The sequence below is a fragment of the Urocitellus parryii genome, chromosome 15 (genome assembly GCF_045843805.1).
Source record: "Urocitellus parryii isolate mUroPar1 chromosome 15, mUroPar1.hap1, whole genome shotgun sequence".
In the NCBI taxonomy this organism is placed as follows: domain Eukaryota; kingdom Metazoa; phylum Chordata; class Mammalia; order Rodentia; family Sciuridae; genus Urocitellus; species Urocitellus parryii.
This window is the reverse complement of record NC_135545.1, coordinates 57,996,339-58,016,152: the sequence shown is the minus strand read 5'-3', so window position 1 is coordinate 58,016,152 and position 19,814 is coordinate 57,996,339. Positions and strand designations below refer to the sequence as shown.

The window sequence follows — 19,814 nt, the reverse complement described above, 5'->3', positions numbered from 1 at the left end:
AGGTCTCTAATGACAGCACTGCATCTGCAGAACTGCTCCCATCTTTGGGACAGGAGCAATCTATGGGTGGCCAGATCTCTGCCACCTTGGCCCCCAGGTGAACAAGGGGGCTGTCAGAGAAAGTGCTGCTGAAGTTGGAGGACTCGGGTGTGGTGTGGCACAAGCTGGACGTGCCCCAGGGAAGGAGATTCTCCTGCAGGTGGTTCTCCCCTACGGAGCCCAGCAAGAGAACACAAAGGAAATGTGGAAAAATTTTCATTCACTGATGATAATCTAAAATTTAAAAACTTACTGCCTGGAAAGAGGGGGTCACCTAGGGAGTGTCCCTAATCAGTTCTGTGGGCTGCAGCCCCAAGCATGTAGCTAGGTTGGGGTACCCACAAGTCCTGCAGGGCCCTGACCCAGCGTCTGCCCAATCACCGCTGTCTCCAGAGGCTTGAAGCCCACATTGTCCAGAGGGATTCCAAAAGCCAGCAGCTTTGCCTCGTATGTGCGCAGGAGGTCATTATGAGCCTGTGGGAACAAGGCAGTGTCAGGGAGGAACAAGGAGTTGACCCACCCAGAGCTGAGCCCTACTCCATAGAGGTTAGGGCTAGCATCTGTTAATGGTCACTTTAGGCCAGCTCCGTGCTAACACAGCTGCAGCTGTGTTAACACACGAAGGTATGCTAAGGCAAAGGGAGGAACTCAGCAGAACTGTGGCCTGAGTGTGCCCCCCATCTCCTCAGCAAGCATGTCTCAGCGAGGGCCACTGTTCCCTCCTACCCTTGTCAATGGCCTCTATTCTCTGCTCCCATGGGCACAGCACCCTGCATCTCCTAGGAACTCTGCATCTTCACCAGGGGCAGGGCCTTCGTGGAGAAGAGTCCTGGTCACCCCTGATCTGTCCCAAGAGACAAGGCCTGGGAGACAGTGCTGGGGGGCCTAACACAGCTACCATGCCAGAAGTCCCCGCTTCCAACTGTAGAAAACGCACATTTTTAGAAGGGTTCGTATTTCACTGGGTGGTTGTAAAAGCTCAATGAATTGATGTGTGTGAAATGCTTCAGGCCTGGCCTGACTCCGCAAATGCTCAAAAGGGCAGCTGTCCTCACTATGGCTCAGAAATGACTCCAGTGTGGGCAAAGATAGGCTCTAGAGAGAACTGGGGTGTAGACTCTTGAGGTCCACAGCAAATGGCCCTAGCTCTGCACAGACAAACACCAGCATGTGCAGAAAAAGCAGGCAAGGGGCTGGGAGGGTCAGGAAGCCAGGATCATGTGGGTGCCATGGAACCTGGGAACTGTGGGGGACAGTGCCTGCACCCAGGGGTCTTAAAGAAACAGGATGACAGAAACATCTGGACATGTCCCCAAACAACAGAACCAAGAAGTGATATCCACCCCTCGGAGTTAAGGGTGTAACTGAGTTGCACTGGTGGGGCAGCTGCTCTTGGTGAATTCCTCTGCAGACAGAGCAGTCAGCTCAGTCCTAGGCAGGTACAGATGGCCTCATGCCGTGTCTGCCCCTCACATGGGGATGGTCCACCAGCCTCATCAAATGACATGTGAATGGGAAATGGATGGGTCCTCAGAGATGGTCAGCAGTCACACTGTCTACAGGCTGAAGCCAGATGCCAGGCCATAGCCAAGGGAGGAGGCAGGGAGGCAGGTGCATACCTTACAGACTCGGGCCAGCTCATACTGCAGGTCCTTGATGGTACTATTCTTTGATTCCAGAACATCCTGAGGACAGAGGCAGAGGTGAATTTGGGACAGGTCTTTTGGCCAAGGTGAAGGAGGTGGATGATGGGCTAGGAGCTCCCTTGGGGGTCCCAAGAAGCTCAGGGAATAAAGTCCTGGCTCAATATATGTATGCATCTAGACAAGGGTATATCGGCAGGAGAAGGTCCCCAAGGGTTGAGAGAAAACAGAATGGGAGGAAGGGGAGAACCGGAGTATGTCCCGGTGCCATCCACACCCCATGGAGAAACTGTCTTGATGGTAAGTAATAAACATGGGTTACCAGAGACAGCAAAGATCTCACTTTGCAACAGCCTGGCACTAAACAAAAAAACTTACACTTTTAAACTTCTTGAATCATGTGGCATTATTATCCAATTTTTAAACAGAAAGAGTAGTCTGTGTAACTTTTAAAACCTTAAGTGTTGAACCAAAAGTAATGGGCCCAGATCTGCAGGGCCCAAGCCCCTTGGGATGCTCCCACCTGAGGAGTGCTGTAAGGTGCCAGACTAAGAGTTGGACCTAGCCTGGCTCCGAGAAGCTCCCCAAACCCTCTCGCACCTCTCTTGAGAGAGATCCTATGGGTACTGCTGTCACTTCACTGCCAGGCTACTTGCCTATAAATTGGGATAAGAATAACCAGGGAGGGCTGGGGATGTGGCTCAAGCGGTAGCGTGCTCGCCTGGCATGCGTGCGGCCTGGGTTCGATCCTCAGCACCACATACCAACAAAGATGTTGTGTCCGCCGAGAACTAAAAAATAAATATTAAAAATTCTCTCTCTCTCTCTCTCTCTCTCTCTCTCTCTCCTCTCACTCTCTCTTTAAAAAAAAAAAAAAAAAAGAATAACCAGGGAAAACAAGAGCTAACCCACATTTAGTACCAACTGTAACCCACAGTTAGTTAGTATTCACCTGATTGTGGTGGACAGGACTGATTCTTATCATTGCCATCTCAGGCTTACCCGTCCACAGAGGTGGAACTGTCCCTCTTCTGTGTCCAAACAGCAGGACTTCACTTCTCACACCTACCCATGTTGCAGGTGAGCCTCCAATCCCAGAGACAGGTTATTGCCAGTCCCAACATGGCCCCTCCCCTCCTGTGTTGCTACACCACCCCAGGCCCAAGATCCGGCCTATCCCAGTAACCTGGTCCCACAGGTACAACCAGGGCCCTGCTGCTCTCCTGTAAACACTCGGTCTCCCTGTCCAGAAACATAGCCTGTCACCTTGGACCCTCCCAGCCCCTCCTAAATCAGGATAAGTCCTGTGGAGCTGGTCTTTAGTAGCTCTTGGATCTCTGTTCCTTGTCTTGCACTGACATTATCTGCTATCTCTGGCCATGCATTCCCCAGCTGAGGCAGAGGGGGCTCTCTGTGATCAGGCCTCTGTGCCCAGAACAGAGTTGTGGTTCCTGACCAACCCTACACTGACAGCTGACAGCCTGCAGTTGCCCTTAGTCCTGGGTTTCCAACAAACCCTGGGTGTTCTGGGTCTCCTGCTCCCTAGGCAGCTTGGGGTGCTCAGTGTGAGGCCTAGTACTGCATGCAGCCTCAGGTCAGGATGGGAGGGGAGACGGGCAGTGAAGCAAACCAGGATGGAGTGTCATAAATAGAGATGAGGTGCCTAGACACAAAGCTAATTCTTTGGGCCTAGAGTTGTAAACTGTGATGAGCCATCGTAGAAGAGCTGCCTATAGTACAGGTGCATGGGTGCTGAGCATGGCTTTTCCACTCCCAGGCTGTCCCCAGGCCTGTCTCTGAGTCCACTGGCAAGTGACTGAGGGACTCAGTCCTGCAGATTCCCAGAGCAGCTTTTCTGTTTCTAGAATATCCTCAGTTCTACTTGGTGCCTCATGATGAGCCACAGGAGAACTGGAATGGCAAGGCTCAGAAGTTATGAGGTGCCATGAGGTTAAGGAGGGTCAAGCAAGACCCAACAGCAACACAAGCAAAACCCCTCAAAGGAAACTGCAGGCCCAGGCAGGCCTGAGGCACAGACGCCTGCAGGAAACCCGCCCCCCGTGGGTAACTGAGGTCACCTCTGGCTCAGGAGGCACAGCGCAGGACCAAAGGGTCCCACCACAGGAGACTAGGCTGCCCACTGTAGGTAAGAGTTGGGGCAGCCACCAGCCCTGCCCCCGGAGCCCCTGGGCCTACCTCCAGTTTGCGGGACACGGGTGTCAATGCTGCAGGGTCCAGGTTGGAGGCCGCCAGCACCTCGTTGAACTGCACCTCCCTCTTCTCCATGGCAGCATTCAGTGTCTGCAGCTTGCGTTCCAGCACCAGGTTCTTGAAGCCTGTCTTCTGCTGCACCTCCTGGATGGCTGCAGTGAACTTACGGTAGAGCTCATCCCGCTCTTGCTGTACCTGCAAGAAGGAGACTGGGGTGAGCAGCAAAGTCCCCCACTGGGACATCTCACTGGGGAGAAGCCACCTCCTACCCTGCCCCTTTGTGGAGCACACTGTTACTACAAAAGGTCACTTACACTGGTGACCACACCTAGAATACATGGTCTATGTGCCATCCACTGCCTGAAACCCCATCTTCTGTGCAGAGTTAAAGGTATGCAGCTATCTACACAGAGGAATGCAAGAGAGAAATAGCAGCATGAACCCCCTCAAGAAGCAATGGGGCTGGGCACAGTGGTGCACACCTGTAACCAGAGGCTGAGGCAGGAGGTTCACAAATTTGAGGCCAGCCTCAGCAGCTTAACAGGACTCTGTCTCAAAATATAAAAATAAAAAGTGTTAGGGATGTGCCTCAGTGGTAGAGCACCCTGAGTTCAATCCCTAGGACTGAAAAAAAAAAAGGGGGGGGAAGGAGGGGGAAGAGAGGGAAGAGGAAGGAGGAGGAGGCAGAAGCAGTAGCAGTAGTGGGGTGTGCTAAGAGCAGGAACAGCCCCACCCTGAAATCTGCTCCATAGGTGGGTCAGGCCCAGCTTTGCCTGAGTTAGGGCTGTGGGCTCAGAGGAGATGTAGCCCTGATTGCCCCCATGTGAGAGCCTGTCCATCTGCAAGCAGGCAATATTTGCAGGAGAGCCCTTGGAGTTTCCTACATATTGACATATTGATTTCTTGCCATCAATATGTCCTACAAGGCAGGTCTAAAGCAAGCCTTGCAGCAGCAGTCTGTCAACCAATAAGTAAAAATGTCTCTTCTTCCCTTCTATTTCTTTTTTTTTTTTTGGTACCAGGAATTGAACCTAAGGTTACTTAACCACTGAGCCACATTGCCAGCACTTTTTTTTTTTTTTGGTATTTTTAGTTATTAATGGACCTTCATTTTATTTATTTATTATTATGTGGTGCTGAGGATCGAACCCAGGGCCTCGCACATGCTAGGTGAGCGTTCTACCGCTAAGCCACAACAACCCCAGCCCCAGTAAACACTTGTTTAACCCCAATGCCCAGAGGCCACTACTGTGATCATTTGGTATGACTCCTTCCAGAATGTTCTCATCACTGTTAGTAAAGGAGGATCATGCTACATCATTGCAACTTTCCACATAGCAGCATACCCTACAGCCTTCCAAGCAGAGAGTACCATATCCTCCCCAACTACTGTGCCGAGTCCCATGGATCTGCCTATATTCAATTCCCTGTCAGAAACCTGTGGATCATTAGTCTCTAGATTTTGCCAACAAATCTGAATTCCTGCTTCTCTGAGACACTGACTGGCATACATCATGAGCCATATTCATGTGCAAGATGCAGCAGAGAACAGGATGCAACCCAGACATGTTTCTGCTCTGTACCTCCCATTAATGCTGGCCACCAAATTCACAGGAAGGAAGAAGGGAAGAGCAGGACTCAGACAAGCCTAGGGGTCAAGGGACTGTCTGTGCAGGTCATTGGCTGCCAGTGGCAGAGCCCAGTGATCCACACCCTGTGAAACCCTCAGCACCTCTGAAGGTGAACTAAGATCTGACACAGATGCGAGGCTCCTGAGAGGCCTGCTATGGGGAGATGGGGCCAATTCATTTTTGGTCTGCAGCTGTGAACTCTCTAGTGACTATGGCTTATGATGAAATGCTCAGCCACGTGAGCCACAGACTCAGCATAAGGGTCCTGTGATGCAGGGTGATCCTTGGCCAGACGTTCAAACCACAGAGGCAGGAAGTAACATTGCAAGAGACATCAGACCTGCACTATCCATGAGAAGTGTCTGCCCAATCCTATCAGCAAAGGAGGAAGTTCATCAGCTCTAGAGTAGGCAGGAAGGAGCAGGAAGTGGCCCTCAGGCAGTGCTGTCAGGAGCATCACCCAGAGCAGCCCTCTTAGTGACTCATCAGCATTCTAGCACAGACCCCTCTGACTCAGCACTCCACTGCAAGGACTGATCACACAGCGCAGAATGAAATGGAAAGGGTAATCGCAACAACAATGTAGTAAGAACAAAGGACTGGAAACAAAGAACAGCTCCTCAAGGGGAACTATAAACTAGCAGATGCAGCTGTCACAAAGAACGAGGCTGATGTGTGTGTGCAGCCTGGACAAACCGTGAGATTAAAATGCAGGTTGCTGTTGACATGCTCCCACTTTGTAAACCACGGAGCCACATCTATGCTAACGGATGCAGGAAGAAGCCTGGAAGGTGGCTCACAAAACCATCAGCTCTTATGGGGACAGCACTGAGCAGCTGGTTCACTTACCCTCAGGATCCCAGTATTTCTGAACAACGAGCGTGTAACAGGCTAATGCTCAGAAACACACTCATGCAGCGGGAAACAGCTGCTGCCTGGGCCAGGCCTCCTCCATGTACTGCAAAGTCAGCTTCTGAAGGGACAGGGGGGCACTCCCCTTGAGGCCCCAGGCCTTGTACAATGCCAGGATGGCTTTTTGTTTTTCTTTTTGTATTCTGTGGTGCTGGAGATGATTGAGCTACACCCCCAGCCCTTCTTATTTTTATTTTTACACAGCCTCACTAAGCTGTCCAGGCTAACCTGAACCTGTTTCAGCCGCCTCCAGAGTTGCAGACAAGTGTCACACACCAACACCACCACAGTCTTTTGACTCATAAAAGCTGAGTGGACTGAGAAGCAGGCAAGAGAATCTCCAGCTCCCAGTCCCAGAGACAGCCAGGGCCTCAAGCCTCACCAACCTTGACGAACCGCTGCTCCAGCACCTCATGCTCCCACTGCAGGTCTTTCAGCTCTTTCTCAGTAACCTTCAAACGTGCTGTTGTGCTCTAGAGAGAATACAGGGAGTGGGGACAGAAAGCATTCAGATTCACAAGTATCCATGTACCACAAGCTTCTAGAAGACAGCAAGGCCAGAAATAATCTCCAGGAACAATTGGCTGGAAAACTTCCAACAGCCGGGCCCCACCTAGGCTGGCTGGTAGGATAGTGGAAGACTAGGGCCTCATCTCCCTTAGCACCCTCAATGGAAGTAAAGAGTCCAGCCTCCCTTTCCCTTCCCGCCCTCAGGAGCTGCCCCCAGATGTGCCCACTTTCCTGAGGCCAGGAATGCATGTGCCAAGGAGGGAGGAACTCAGCAGGGAACTCACCACCAGGATCTGCTTGTCCCTCTCATACTTCCCAAGCTTCCTCTGCATCTCGTTCATCTCCTCCCGTGCCTTTTGCAGAGGGTCTGCCAGACGCCTGTTCTGCATAGACACCTCTGCCATTTCCCTCTCCAGGTGTTCTTCCTTCTTCCGCATGTCCTCCATCTGCTCCTATGGGCTCAGGTGCAGGTGCAGGAGGGGCTCAGCCTGTGGAGCATAGACTGGGTGCTCTCCTGACCACACATGTCCTTCCAGCCTCACATACGCTGGGGACTTAGGCTTGTTTTGTGTATAAACTGTATTTTGCAAAGTCTAAACTTATTCTGAATTTTCTAGGAATGCAGCTTCCATACAAAATGAGAGCCTGCACTTTGTTCAGGACTCCACCAGGGCTGCTCTTCACCATGGAAACCCTGCCACTGCCAGCATCTGAGGGACCATGACAACTGCCCACTCTGGCCACACTGCAGCGATGGCATGGTGCCTGGGTGTTGGTGTGTCAGGATACCCTGTTACTGCTTCACAGCAGTTCGGGAAACTGGAATTTTGTTTGTTTATTTGTGGTGCTGGCGATTGAACCCAGGGGTGCTCCACCACTGCACTACATCCCCAGCTCTTTTTATTTTTTATTTTGATACAGGATCTTGCTAAATTGTCCAGGCTGGCCTCAAACTTGTGATCTTCCTGCCTCAGTCTCGCAAGTAGCTAGGATTATAGGCATGCACCACCACACCTGGCCTGCTTATTCTCAATTATGGGTGGAGATAAGTTACATTACTTACATATTTCGATTGAGGGTAGCAGAGGGGCTCTGTCCAGTGCATTTACAGAAAGGGGTGTTGGGTCCAGGGGACTGTGAGAGCTGGAGTCTGCAGCCCACAACAAGGACAGGCAAAGAGTGTCTACGGGCCCAACCCAGGTGAGCACCTTGAGGGAGTTGATGAGGGCCAGGTTGTTGAGCGTGATATCGTTGTAGTAGTTCTTGATGTCAGCGAAGGCCTCCTCATGACGCCGCATCAGTGTGCTGATCTGGCCGTTCTTCCTCTCCTCCACCTCGTGGATCTCAGTCTTTCTCCGCAGGTCAAGCTCATCCCTTAGCACCTTCATCTTTTTATCATACTTGGCCTCAATTTCTGAAAGGAAGCAGCACATACAGCAGCTTAGCAAAGGAAAAACAAGTGCCATGTGGCTACAAGAATAGATGAACCCTGAAAATAGGGCCCCAGAACTGCCATGATGGTCAGAACAAAGGTTGTGCAAACAAGCTCTGCCAAAGAACAGGAAAGGCTTAGGTGAGCTTCTCCTGCTAAGGCTCAAGGGGACACACTCAGCGCAAGGGCCACTGTTGGCCCTCCTTTTCCAGTGACAGGCATATCAATGCCTGCACTGGGGCTCCCAACACTGTCAGCTGACCCCAATGGGCATTCAACACCTAGCCACAGACTACAGGGCTTACTCAGTAAACCTCATGGACTTCTGAAATCTGAGGCTTCTCGGTCAGAAGACTATTTGAAAAATGCTGCCCACAAGACTGAATAACTCGTGCCTGCTGTTAACTACTGATTTTAGACAGGAGTGGGGAAGTGTGAGGTATCCACAGCCTCCCAAACTCACACAGAAATAGTTGTTCTGGGATTCTGAGTGGGTCCATTCTCTCCCTGTGTGTGTGGGGGGGGGGGGCTATTTTAATCTGCTTGTCATGCTCTGAATTAACAAGCTCTGGAGGCAAATTACTTTCTGATGAAGGTAGGTCTCTGACACCATCTTACCAATGTGCATATTAGGAACTGACCTCGAACTTGCCTCTCAAAGTCATTCCGCATCTTGGTGATCTCCTCAGCATGTTTCTGCCAGGTGAAGAATAGCAAGTTACCAGACAGTGAAGCAGAGAGGGGTGCATACCCTTCAGGCCAACCCTGTTCCTCCCCGCTAAGAAAAGTTCAGCTCAGTAAACCCCATGCTGCTCATGCTACTGGTTGCTGGGTTCCCCTCCCCTCTAAGTTCATGGAATCTGCCCAGAATAACATGGTTTTGGTAATCTCCACATTTCATAAGTCATCTCCCTGAGCAAGATCACCTCTGAGCCTGGAAGATATAACAGATCTGAGTATTGGACAGCTGGGTTTCCCCCTGGTGCCTTCCCATAGGCTGGAGAACAGCCACTTCTACACAGAGCTACAGCTCTTTCCAGGAGCCTCAAATAGCTCCTGCAAACCCACCTCACTGTTGCTCAGAGCAACATTCAAAAATTATTTTCATAAACAATTATTATGCCAGGCACAGAGGCACACACCTATAATCCCAGTGACTCAGGAGGTTAAGGTAGGACAATCACAAGTTCAAGGCTATCCTGAGCAACTTAGTGAGACCCTGTCTTGAAAGAAAAAAATCTTTAAATAGGTCTGGGATGTAGTTCAATGGTACAGCATCCCTGGATTCAATTACTAGTATTGAAATAAATAAATAAATATTTTAAAGCATCTTTTTTTTTTTTAAAGAGAGAGAGAGAGAGAGAGAGAGAATTTTTAATATTTACTTTTTTTTAGTTTTTGGCGGATACAACATCTTTGTTGCTATACGGTGCTGAGGATTGAACCCGGGCCACACTCATGCTAGGTGAGCGCGCTACCGCTTGAGCCACATCCCCAGCCCCTATATAGTACAATTTTTAATTATAAACTTAAATTATTTTTAAGGCAGTATTTTTACATGAAGGAGCATTCTGAACACGTAACACATACCCACACTTCAGGTTAAGCTCACAGCCTCATACCACTGACTTGATCTGAAACCAGCCACTCTGTGGTTCTCAGGAAAGACCATGCAATTCTGGGGGCCCTCAGCACCCGTGCTTTGCTGCAGCCTGCAATGCCACTGAGTTACATCCTACAGTGGAAGCTGGGCTGCTCCCAGCATGAGGCAGATGTGTTAAGAAGGCCTCTCTACCCAGCACACAGAAGAACCTCTGAAAACTAAAGTCAGACACATCCTTCCTCTCCCCAATTCTCAGAGGGCTCCCTACTGACCTGTACCAAAGCCCCCAGGCTAACAAGCTCTGATCATCCCTCCAGCCTTTCTACTCCTTGCTCCTCTAGTCTCTGGGTCTTCCCTCTGGCCCATCCCTTCTCTAGGGTGGAATTCCCCCAGCCCAGACATCTAACTCCTTCCAGCCTTGACCCAAATGTTACCTTCTCAATGAGGTAATGCTAGAACTCTTATAAAAACTGCAGCCTCCCTGCAACTCTAGCTCCCTGCACTCACCCCACTTTGCTCTTCCTATAATGCTCACCCCTAACAGCTTTGCTGTATGCACTTGGCACATTTATTCTGTCTTCTCTCTCTCTTTCCTGAACATTTAGCCCCACTTGGGAAGGCATTCTGACAGAGATCGTGATCAGGGCCTGACACCTAATGGACACTCAGCAAATGAATTTCAGTCTCTACCTGGAAACCCCAAGAGTCAAAGGCCAGCAGTTACTGAAGAACTGCTGCCCAGGATATATCTTACACGTTGATTTTTCTTTTTCTTTTTTTTTTTTTTTTTTTTTTTTGCAGACTGGAGATTGCAACCAGGAATGCTCTACCATTAATGTACATCCCCAGTCCTTTTTATTTATTTATTTACTTTTATTGTGAGGGTCTCACTAAGTTGCCCAGATTGGCCTTGAACTTGAGATCCTCCTACCTCAGTCTCCCCAGTCACTGGATCACAGGCATTCATAAGGGTTGGTTCTCTAAAGCAGCCAATACTGTTCCCTGTGTGTCAGAGACTAGCAGTACTAGGATTAGATCCTGAGCTGATTTTCCTTTGGAGAAGACAACCTGTTGCCTGGGCTGAAGACGGCAATCTGCACTCAGCCCTGAAAGATGGTTTGTTGGGCTGCATTCTTTTTCCCTCTGGTGCCCACTCCTCATACTTACCAGCCTCAGGTTCTTCACCACCACCTCATTGGCCAGTTCCTGCTCCTTCAACTCCACCTTCAACGTCCTCATGTCCTTGCGCAGAGCGCCCTCTTGCGAGCGGTGCTCCTTCTGAGCCAGCTTCATGACCACAGTGCCCTCAGCTTTCATCTCTGTCAGGTTGTTCTGGTGCTCATACAGCAGGTGCTTCACCTTCTGCTTGTACACCTGTGGGAAGGGGGGCCATCTGCTCACTCGTGCTCTGAGGCACAGAACAGGACACCACCTCGGCCAGTGGTGAGACACCTGCCAGCTCACAGGGGGCTCAGAGGGAGCACCAACGGCAAGGAGGCCAGCTTCCCCAGAGCCTGTGCTCCTTCCACACGATGGAGGCTGGGATTCAAACACAGGCCCTGCAGAGCCTCTCCTGCCACTGGAGGGAGGGAGCTTCTTTCCCTTTAAGTGAAGCTCTTTTAGGAAAAAACACCTTCAGGTTTCCCCAAAGCCAAGGGGAAAAGCCCCCACCCCTCCACCTGGTTCAGCTGCTCTGTTGCTGCAGGTGAGCCCAACGGGCACAGGCAGGCCAGCCTCACTCACCTTGATCTCCACCTGGTGCCTCTCCTCAGCTTCCTCCATCTCCCGGTCTTTGTTTCGAAGCTCAGCCTTCTTCTCCTCCAGTTGCCTCCGTGTGATCTCCCAGAATGTGTGGATCTTATCGCGCTCCAGCTGGAAGTAGTTGCGCTCTTCCCGCTCGCGGTCCAGCTCCTCACGGATCCGGTTGACATGCTCTTCCACCTGACCAGGCACACACCCACAGCAGAGGCAGGTGGATGAAGAAGGGCAAGGAAGAAAGAGGGAGGGGCCGCTTACCAAAATAATAAGCACTAACAGTAAAAGTTGAACCATGATGTTAGGGCTATCAGGACAGGGTACATCCGGTACACGGCAAAAGTTTCTCAAATTTGGTCAGTATTCACAGAATAATTCTATTTTTACAGCAGTTCCTGGGAATTTATACTAAAGAAATTTCTGAAAAGAAACATAAAAGCTTTTTGCTCAAAGATATTAGCCTTGCCATTATTAGAACTACAAAAATATTAAAAAGAAAATGAGATAGGACAATTTTACACAAAATACATATGAAAATAATATAGCAGCATGTAAACATGTCTAGAAAATGAAAAAACTTCACCGTTAAAGACACAGTGTTAAGCAGAAATACACAAAACCAGTAGATTTCTAACACTCAACAGGTTTTGGCCCAGAGCCAATCACAAATCAGCAAATAGGTTAAGGAGAAAAGCAGGTCAGGCTTACAGCTTTCTTGGGATCTCATTTCTCTTGAGAACTGGTTATCTTTGAGCACAACCCCAGGCTACTTATTGTACATTTTTTTCTCTCCCAAAACACAGGGAAAGCACATTTCTTACTTCAAGAGAGCCAACCAGGGGCCTCTGAGGTGAAGACACAGGGCAGGAGTCTGGGACCCCATGAGGAAGTAAGGCATCACAGATTCTGACTCAGCAAAAAAACAATGTCTTCCATCACAGTCCATTGGTGTCACTCAAACAGCCGAAACCAGTCTGCTCTGTTGGGCTCACATGGTGCTAGATTTTGCCATCACTCAATATTTAGATTTCTTGTAAATATCCAATTTCAAGCTTCTCTTGAAAAATCAGGAAACAAAGAGCAATGAAGTCTAATGCCTCAAGGAAACCACCCAGTGAAGTGACTGCGGATGCTCTCTGCCAGGGGAGGGCACAATTCTCCAGATCACCCCCGTCTCTACCCTCCTGCTTGACCCTGCAGGCTTCTGTGCTCAAGTGTTCAGTAGACATGGCCAGCCCGCTCTCTGCAGACCATCCAGTTAGGACCAGGCTACATCAAAGTTCCACTTCTACAGGGAGGGGCATACACAGGTACAAGAAACAACTTAGACATGGGGCAATACAAGATTCAATCCACTCTCCACCCATCACCCCACTGATCCTTCTAAAACACAACTTGATCCCACCACACCTCTGCTTAAACTGCCAATGGTTTCCTTGCACTTAAAATACAGCACATATCACCACTTCAGCTCACATGACTCTTTATTTTTCAATCTTAAAACTATCAAAAGAAAGTAAGGAGCTGGGGATGTGGCTCAAGCGGTAGCGCGCTCGCCTGGCATGTGTGCAGCCCGGGTTCGATCCTCAGCACCACATACAAACAAAGATGGTGTGTCCACAGAAAAAACTAAAAAATAAATATTAAAAAAAAAAAAAGAAAGTAAGGTTTATTAATACTATCACACAGGTCCCCTGTCATACGCTCACAGGGCCATCATCCATCAACACAGAGGCCACAGGTCCACCATGCTTGCCACATTCTATAGTTGTCAGGAGCCTTTTAAATGAAATTGTCATCACATAATTAAGTTCACTAGCCCTTTACATCAAAATAAACAAGTAACTTAAAATGATTACTAGATGTATGATTAACTCAAAATGAACTCAACTCTTATATACAACTATAATGTACCAATAAAAGAAAAAATAATAATTACCACAAAGAAACTACAAAGACTTCACTCCCTCTCCAAACTAAGCACAGGCAATAACAAAAAGTAAGCCCTGACACTGTTACTCCTTATTCAAATGTTTGTCAAAAACGACGAATAAGGGGCTGGGGATGTGGCTCAAGTGGTAGTGTGCTCGCCTGGCATGTGCGGGGCGCTGGGTTCAATCCTCAGCACCACATACAAATAAAATAAAGATGTTGTATCCACTGAAAACTAAAAAATAAATATTAAAAAATTCTCTCTCTCTCTCTCTCTCTCTCAAAAAAAAAAAAGACGAATAATTAATAAGATTGAGAAAATGTGATTTTAGGTAAATCATGTTCCTTTCAAAAACTTTCTTTCTGCTATGATGCTTAATGGTAAATAAAGGAGAATGGCATACATGTGTATACTAATAGCTCTATGAACATCAGATGCATAAGAGGGCAAGACTGATAGATAACAGAGTTAAAAGTTATTATTTCAGAAAAATATTTTCTTCCAAATTCCAACCACTCTATTAGAAAGTTCCTTAATGTGGCTATATTTCACTGTTTTAAAATATGTAATGCACCTGCAACTGCAGAGTTGATGGGAATTATGGACAGAAATGGAAGATCCAGATTGAGGGGAGATGACTGAATCGGGTAGTGATGAAACACACACCAAGGTACCTGGAGCGGTATCCACCCCAGCCAGGACTGGACAGCCCAGGCCTGCTCACCTGCTCCTTGGTCATGTCCTCCGGAGCCAGCCCATCGACAATCGGAGTGCCTTTGGCTTTGCCTTTCCTCCCTTTCTTCTTGGGCGCCTTTGGTTGAAGAGACAATTGGGTAAGTAAAGGACACTCTAATGGCTTTCCCTTTTTGGCTGGCTCTGATCTGCTCCCATGGGGCATTTTAGGAGGAAGTGAATATCTGTTTGGAACTTCTACCCCTAAGGCTCACTCTAACCCCCCTCTCCCCCGCCACAAGAGCACTCAACTGGAACACATCACTCTGCACTGAGTTTTCCCACCATTAACCACACACAACCCTGTCAACACATTTGGATAAGCACAAAGGAGACATCTCCCTTTCCAGAAAAATACATTTTCTCTTTATAAAAGGAATGGAGGAATCTGTTCCAAATCCATTCACTCCATGGTATATGGCAGATTTCACTGATGAGAATGGAAAATTTACTTGAGTCAGAAAGGAAGCCCACAATACCACTCTGCCAAAAGTTACCATGTTGCCTAAATGCTTGGTAACCACCCCTTAAAGAAATTGTTAAATAAATGTAGGGAGAAATGACTCCATAGCAATAACTAATCCTGAAAATATAAGGATTTTTTTCTTCAAAATATAAAACTCCTTCAAGGAACACTAACCAAGAACTATTGATCAAAAGGTATCCACTATGGATGATCTGTAAATGGGGTCAGCAGAAGGACTGATCATGGGGTCATGTTTCATTTTAATAGCTTTTACAAGGCTGAGAGAGGTAGCTTCTACCCCCATTCATTTCATGCATGCCATTCAAACAGATACAATTTTCCAAGCCCTATCCTTCTGCCAACGCTCTCCTGTTTATGCTTTCACGTTAGGATAACCAGTTTTACATAAAAATCTTAGAAAAACAGTTGGAAAAAAGAGCCAGATGAAGTGGTGCAGGTGCTGTTGTCCCAGCAACTTGGGGGCAAGGCAGGCAGAACACTCAACATAGCAAGACCTTGTCTCTTAAAAAAAAAAAAAAAAAAACAATATTCCCACAACCTCATGATAAGTACTTTGGTCCCCCTTCCCAGGTGGTTTTCAAATGATGCACGCAGAAACCTTAACTCCTAAGGTTAAACCTTAACTCCCCTCTACTCTAGGAAGGGCACCGCCCTGGAAGGTCATGAGCCTTGGAGGCAGATTCAGCACCAGTTAGCATTTGGGATGTTCACAGTCAGCTGAAGGGGCTTAGTGGGGCTCCTGGAGCTCTCCCGCGGTGAGGCATCCTCCCCACCAGCTGATACCACGCTGCTGCCAAAAACTCCTAAATTACCAAGGGGCGGGGCTTGTTCCAGGAGAAAAGAAGGGAGAGAGCCCTGATGCAGCAGCGAGGTCCCGCAGGGCTTCTCCTATTAGGGCCTGGCTCCGACCAGGCTCTCCAAGGGAACAGAATCTGAACCCCGAGCTGATGCCCTGGGCACCGGCCTTCTCTCAGGGCGTGCTGGAGGAGAGGAGCCTCCAGGTGGGGGACGGTCCCAAGGTACCCCTGTCCCCGACTCTCCTCCACGGGACCTCTGCGTGCCCAGAACTCCGAAGAAGTGAAACCCCGGGTTCCGAGGGTCGGAGACACCCAGGTTCCGTCTTCTGGACACCCCGCGCCCCGCGCCCGAGGTCTCGGCAATTTAAGCCCACCAGGGCGCACGGCATCCCGAAGAACCCAAGCCTCTCAGCTCCGAGGCGCAGACCCCCCCACCCCGGGCTTTCCCCGGAACCCGACGAGGGCATCCAGTCCTCGATCCCAGGAACAGCCCGTCCCGGGGTCTCCGAGCGCAGGCCGGCCCGCCCAACCCCGGGCCCAGGACCCCGCCAGCCTCACCATGGCGCCGGCTGACCAGAGCCACCGCGACCCGCCCCGCGGAGGCTGCGCCGTCTCCGGGCAACCGTGCGAGATCCCGCACGAAATCTCGGAGATTCTCGCGAGACTATGCCTGCAGCCCGGCGGGAGTGCGTCCCTAGCAATGCGCTGGGGCAGGTTCCAGGTGGCCGGAGTGGCGGAAATGGGCGGGTTGCTGTGCGTCCCCGAGACTCCTGACTACCTGACGCCCCTGAGCTAGCGCCTTTCGTTGATCGCTGGTCCCCGCCACTAGAACTCGAGCTCCATGAGGAGGGAGAACTGTGTCCTTCGTTCCGTACTACAGCGCCTACATGGCGAGTGCTCCATGAAGATGAGCTGGGGAATGGGCGAATGGCTGAAGGAAGGATCAGTCGTCCTCCCAAGGCTCGGAGACAGTACCGCAACTGGAAAGTCTGCTCCAGGGACTCACCTCGCCCGGCTGGAAGAGCCCTCCCACCTGCTGCCCTAGAGAGGCTTGAATATGCGCCGTAGGTTTCCAGAAACCCTCAGTGGGGAGCAGAAACACCAAAGAAAATTAAGTTCAAGTTGAGCTCCAAAGTTTTGAAAACAAGTGACCCCTCTCTCTCTAACTATTATTATTATTATTATTTTTAAACCACCTCTGCCTAAAGAGGCAGCCTCGGTGGTCCCATCACTGTAGATGTTCTCTCCCAAACAAGCACTGTAGAAAAGAGGGCAGTTGGTTTCCTTTTCTAACCACTTGCTCTGAATACTGCTAAGCATTTTATAATTTCCAAAGCAAATTTCCAGTCCCTGCAAATTTCCAGTCTATTACACCCGCATGATGACCTGTGTCACCCAGAAGGCTGACTTTGTCATAAGCAGGTGTCTGTCTTCATTCGCCAGTGGTTGTTTTGCTTTTGCCTAAGCACTCAACATTATCATCTTCTTTTTTTTAATATTTATTTAGTTGTAGTTGAACACATAGTATCTTTATTTATTTTTATGTAGTGCTGAGGATTGAACCCAGTGCCTCACACATGCTAGGCAAGTGCTCTGCCACTGAGCTACAGCCCCAGACCCTATTATCTTCTTAAAAAAAAAAGTGATCTTGCAGCCTGGTATGGTGGCACATGTCTGTCATCCCAGCGACTTTGGCAGGAGGATCCCAAGTTTGAGGACAGCCTCAGCAACTAAGTAAAAGCAGTCTCAAAAACAAAATAAAAAGAGCTGGAATCTAGCTCAATGGTAAAGCACCCTGGATTCAATCCCCAGGACTGGGTGCAGGGAGGATGTCAGATCTTGCAGCACATCTTCCTTCACATCTGTTTTTGAAGTGAAGATTCCAGAATCTAATTCCCCTAGAAAGTTGTATTGAGGGCAGTGTATGAGTAATGAAGGAAGGCACAGGTGGGCTCAGGTATTCCCAATCTGCCAGGAGAGTGATGCTCATTGGTAGGCAACCAGAGTCACAGCAATGAGCTGCTTCTGTCTGCCCACCCAAACCATGAATGTTCTTGGAAAGGAACAGTCAGTTGAAAGACCATTGACTTACTAAACTCAGATCCTTAGCCAAGATGCTATATTCATAGCAAGCCCTGAAGTCTTAATAAGATCTGGCCCAGTGACTGAGCCTAGGCAACAAGGAACCAGCACCACTGTGCCTGTCTATATGCCTGACAGGAACCTCCTTTCCAAGGCTGGGGTGGGGGTAGGAGTCTCCCAACTGAGGTTTGGCAGGGAAGACTACAGCTGGATACCCCAGTGGGGTAAATACTATTGTTTAACACTTACTCAACAGACCCAACACACTAGGTACTTCATGCTTGGCTTTTTGCTTTAGAAGTCTGGCATGGAGCCTTGAATTAAATAAGTGGATTATCATAACTCCTTTCAACAAAAGGGTTAAGAATAGGATGGTTACATCAGGGAAGTTGAGACAGATTGATTTTCATTGTGGATGGGCAAAGACGAATAGTTCAGGGAGCCCTGGGTGTACACTCCTTCACTCCTAACAAGGCCCACTGTCATCTGGGTTTTTCATATTGAATTCTTTTTTTTTCTTTTTTTTTTTAAAGAGAGAGTGAGAGAGGAGAGAGAGAGAGAGAGAGAGAGAGAGAGATTTTTAATATTTATTTTTTAGTTCTCGGCAGACACAACATCTTTGTTGGTATGTGGTGCTGAGGATCGAACCCGGGCCGTACGCATGCCAGGCGAGAGCGCTACCGCTTGAGCCACATCCCCAGCCCTCATATTGAATTCTGAATTCTGATTTTTAGAAGAGTCTTTTCTTCACATGTATGGCTTCAAAACTTTGATTCAGTATCAAGCTGTGCAGCTTAGAAACCCTAACAAATGGCATTTTAGCTTCCTGGAAAGTCCAAGGGCAAATGTTAATACATACAAACCAACTGACTTTTTTGTCTAACATTTGGGCCTTCCTAATACAACCACTTGGTGATCCAAGTAAACTAGCTCAGGCTACCCAGTGCATCAACTGACTGCAGGCCTGGCTGTTGGGATAATATGAATCTATATCTTAGAGGTAAATATTGAAGTAGTTAGAAAATGATATAATGTATAGAATTTTCTTCAAAACAACCCAGCAGCAGAGGGAGGTGACTGAGGACAGAGAAGACGAGTTATGAGCTAGAAGTTGTCAGATCAGGTTGGTGAGTTCTCATTGTGCCATTCTCCCACCTGTGTATTTGAGAATGTCCTTACGGAAAAGTTAAAGAGAAAATAAACACTGGCCTCTGATGCCAAATCACCTGTCAATTACCAGCTGGGAAGACTTTGACAAGAACCCCTCTGTATCATTTATTTGTCCCTGAAGTGGGATTCACTGTCAAATAACAATTTGACATCATACAGGCAACTGCATAAAATGCTATAGTTAATACAGTGACCTCATTTGTTTTGCTCATTAATGTGCAACCTGACAATGACTTAGGGGACAACTCACTCAGCCCCACTGGAGGGCAGCTCAAAGGCAGGGTTGGGACTCACTTAAAAAGCAGTTGAAGTTGCTATTGGCTGGGACCTCAGTGGCACAGACAGCCAGAACCAAGCAGGTAGCCTGCCATGTGGCCTGGTTCTAACAACAGGCTTCCAGGAGAGCTGAATCCTTCTCATGGCCCAGGCTCAGAAGTTAGTTGACGTCACATCTGCCACATACTATTGGCAGGAGAAGTGACATGTCCAGACCTCATAAGCAGAAATATCTCTATGGGAGTAGAAGATTCTGGAAGAAATACTGCTTTACCTTATTTTTTAGCTGTAGATGGACACCATACCTTTAATTAATTAATTAGTTTTTAAAGTTTTTTAGACACTGACAGACCTTTATTTTGTTCATTCATTTCCATGTGGTGCTGAGAATTGAACCCAGTGCCTCACACATACTAGGCAAGCTCTCTACCACTGAGCCACAACCACAGCTCCATAATTTATTTTTATGTGGTGATGAGGATCAAACCAGTGCTTCACACTTCACCACTGAGCCATAACCCCAGCCCCTACCTTGCCTTTCTTAAAGTCATTTTGGATGACAGGCTTAGTGATGCATGCCTGTAATCCCAGCAGCTTGGAA

At 48.6% G+C, this 19,814-nt stretch overlaps 1 protein-coding gene across 1 annotated transcript; it reads right to left on the bottom strand.

Annotated features, from left to right (window-relative positions):
- Positions 1–48: 48 nt before the first annotated feature.
- Positions 49–16,308, bottom strand: Drc4 (dynein regulatory complex subunit 4). Its single transcript, XM_026382019.2, has 11 exons — positions 16,244–16,308; positions 14,394–14,480; positions 11,725–11,922; positions 11,149–11,355; positions 9,020–9,074; positions 8,155–8,360; positions 7,231–7,398; positions 6,823–6,909; positions 3,879–4,088; positions 1,659–1,724; positions 49–513 (listed from the first exon to the last, which is right to left on the bottom strand). Exons 1-11 carry the CDS (start codon positions 16,244–16,246, stop codon positions 364–366), a joined length of 1,437 nt encoding a protein of 478 aa, XP_026237804.2. The 5' UTR covers positions 16,247–16,308; the 3' UTR covers positions 49–363.
- Between the last annotated feature and the right edge of the window lie 3,506 nt (positions 16,309–19,814).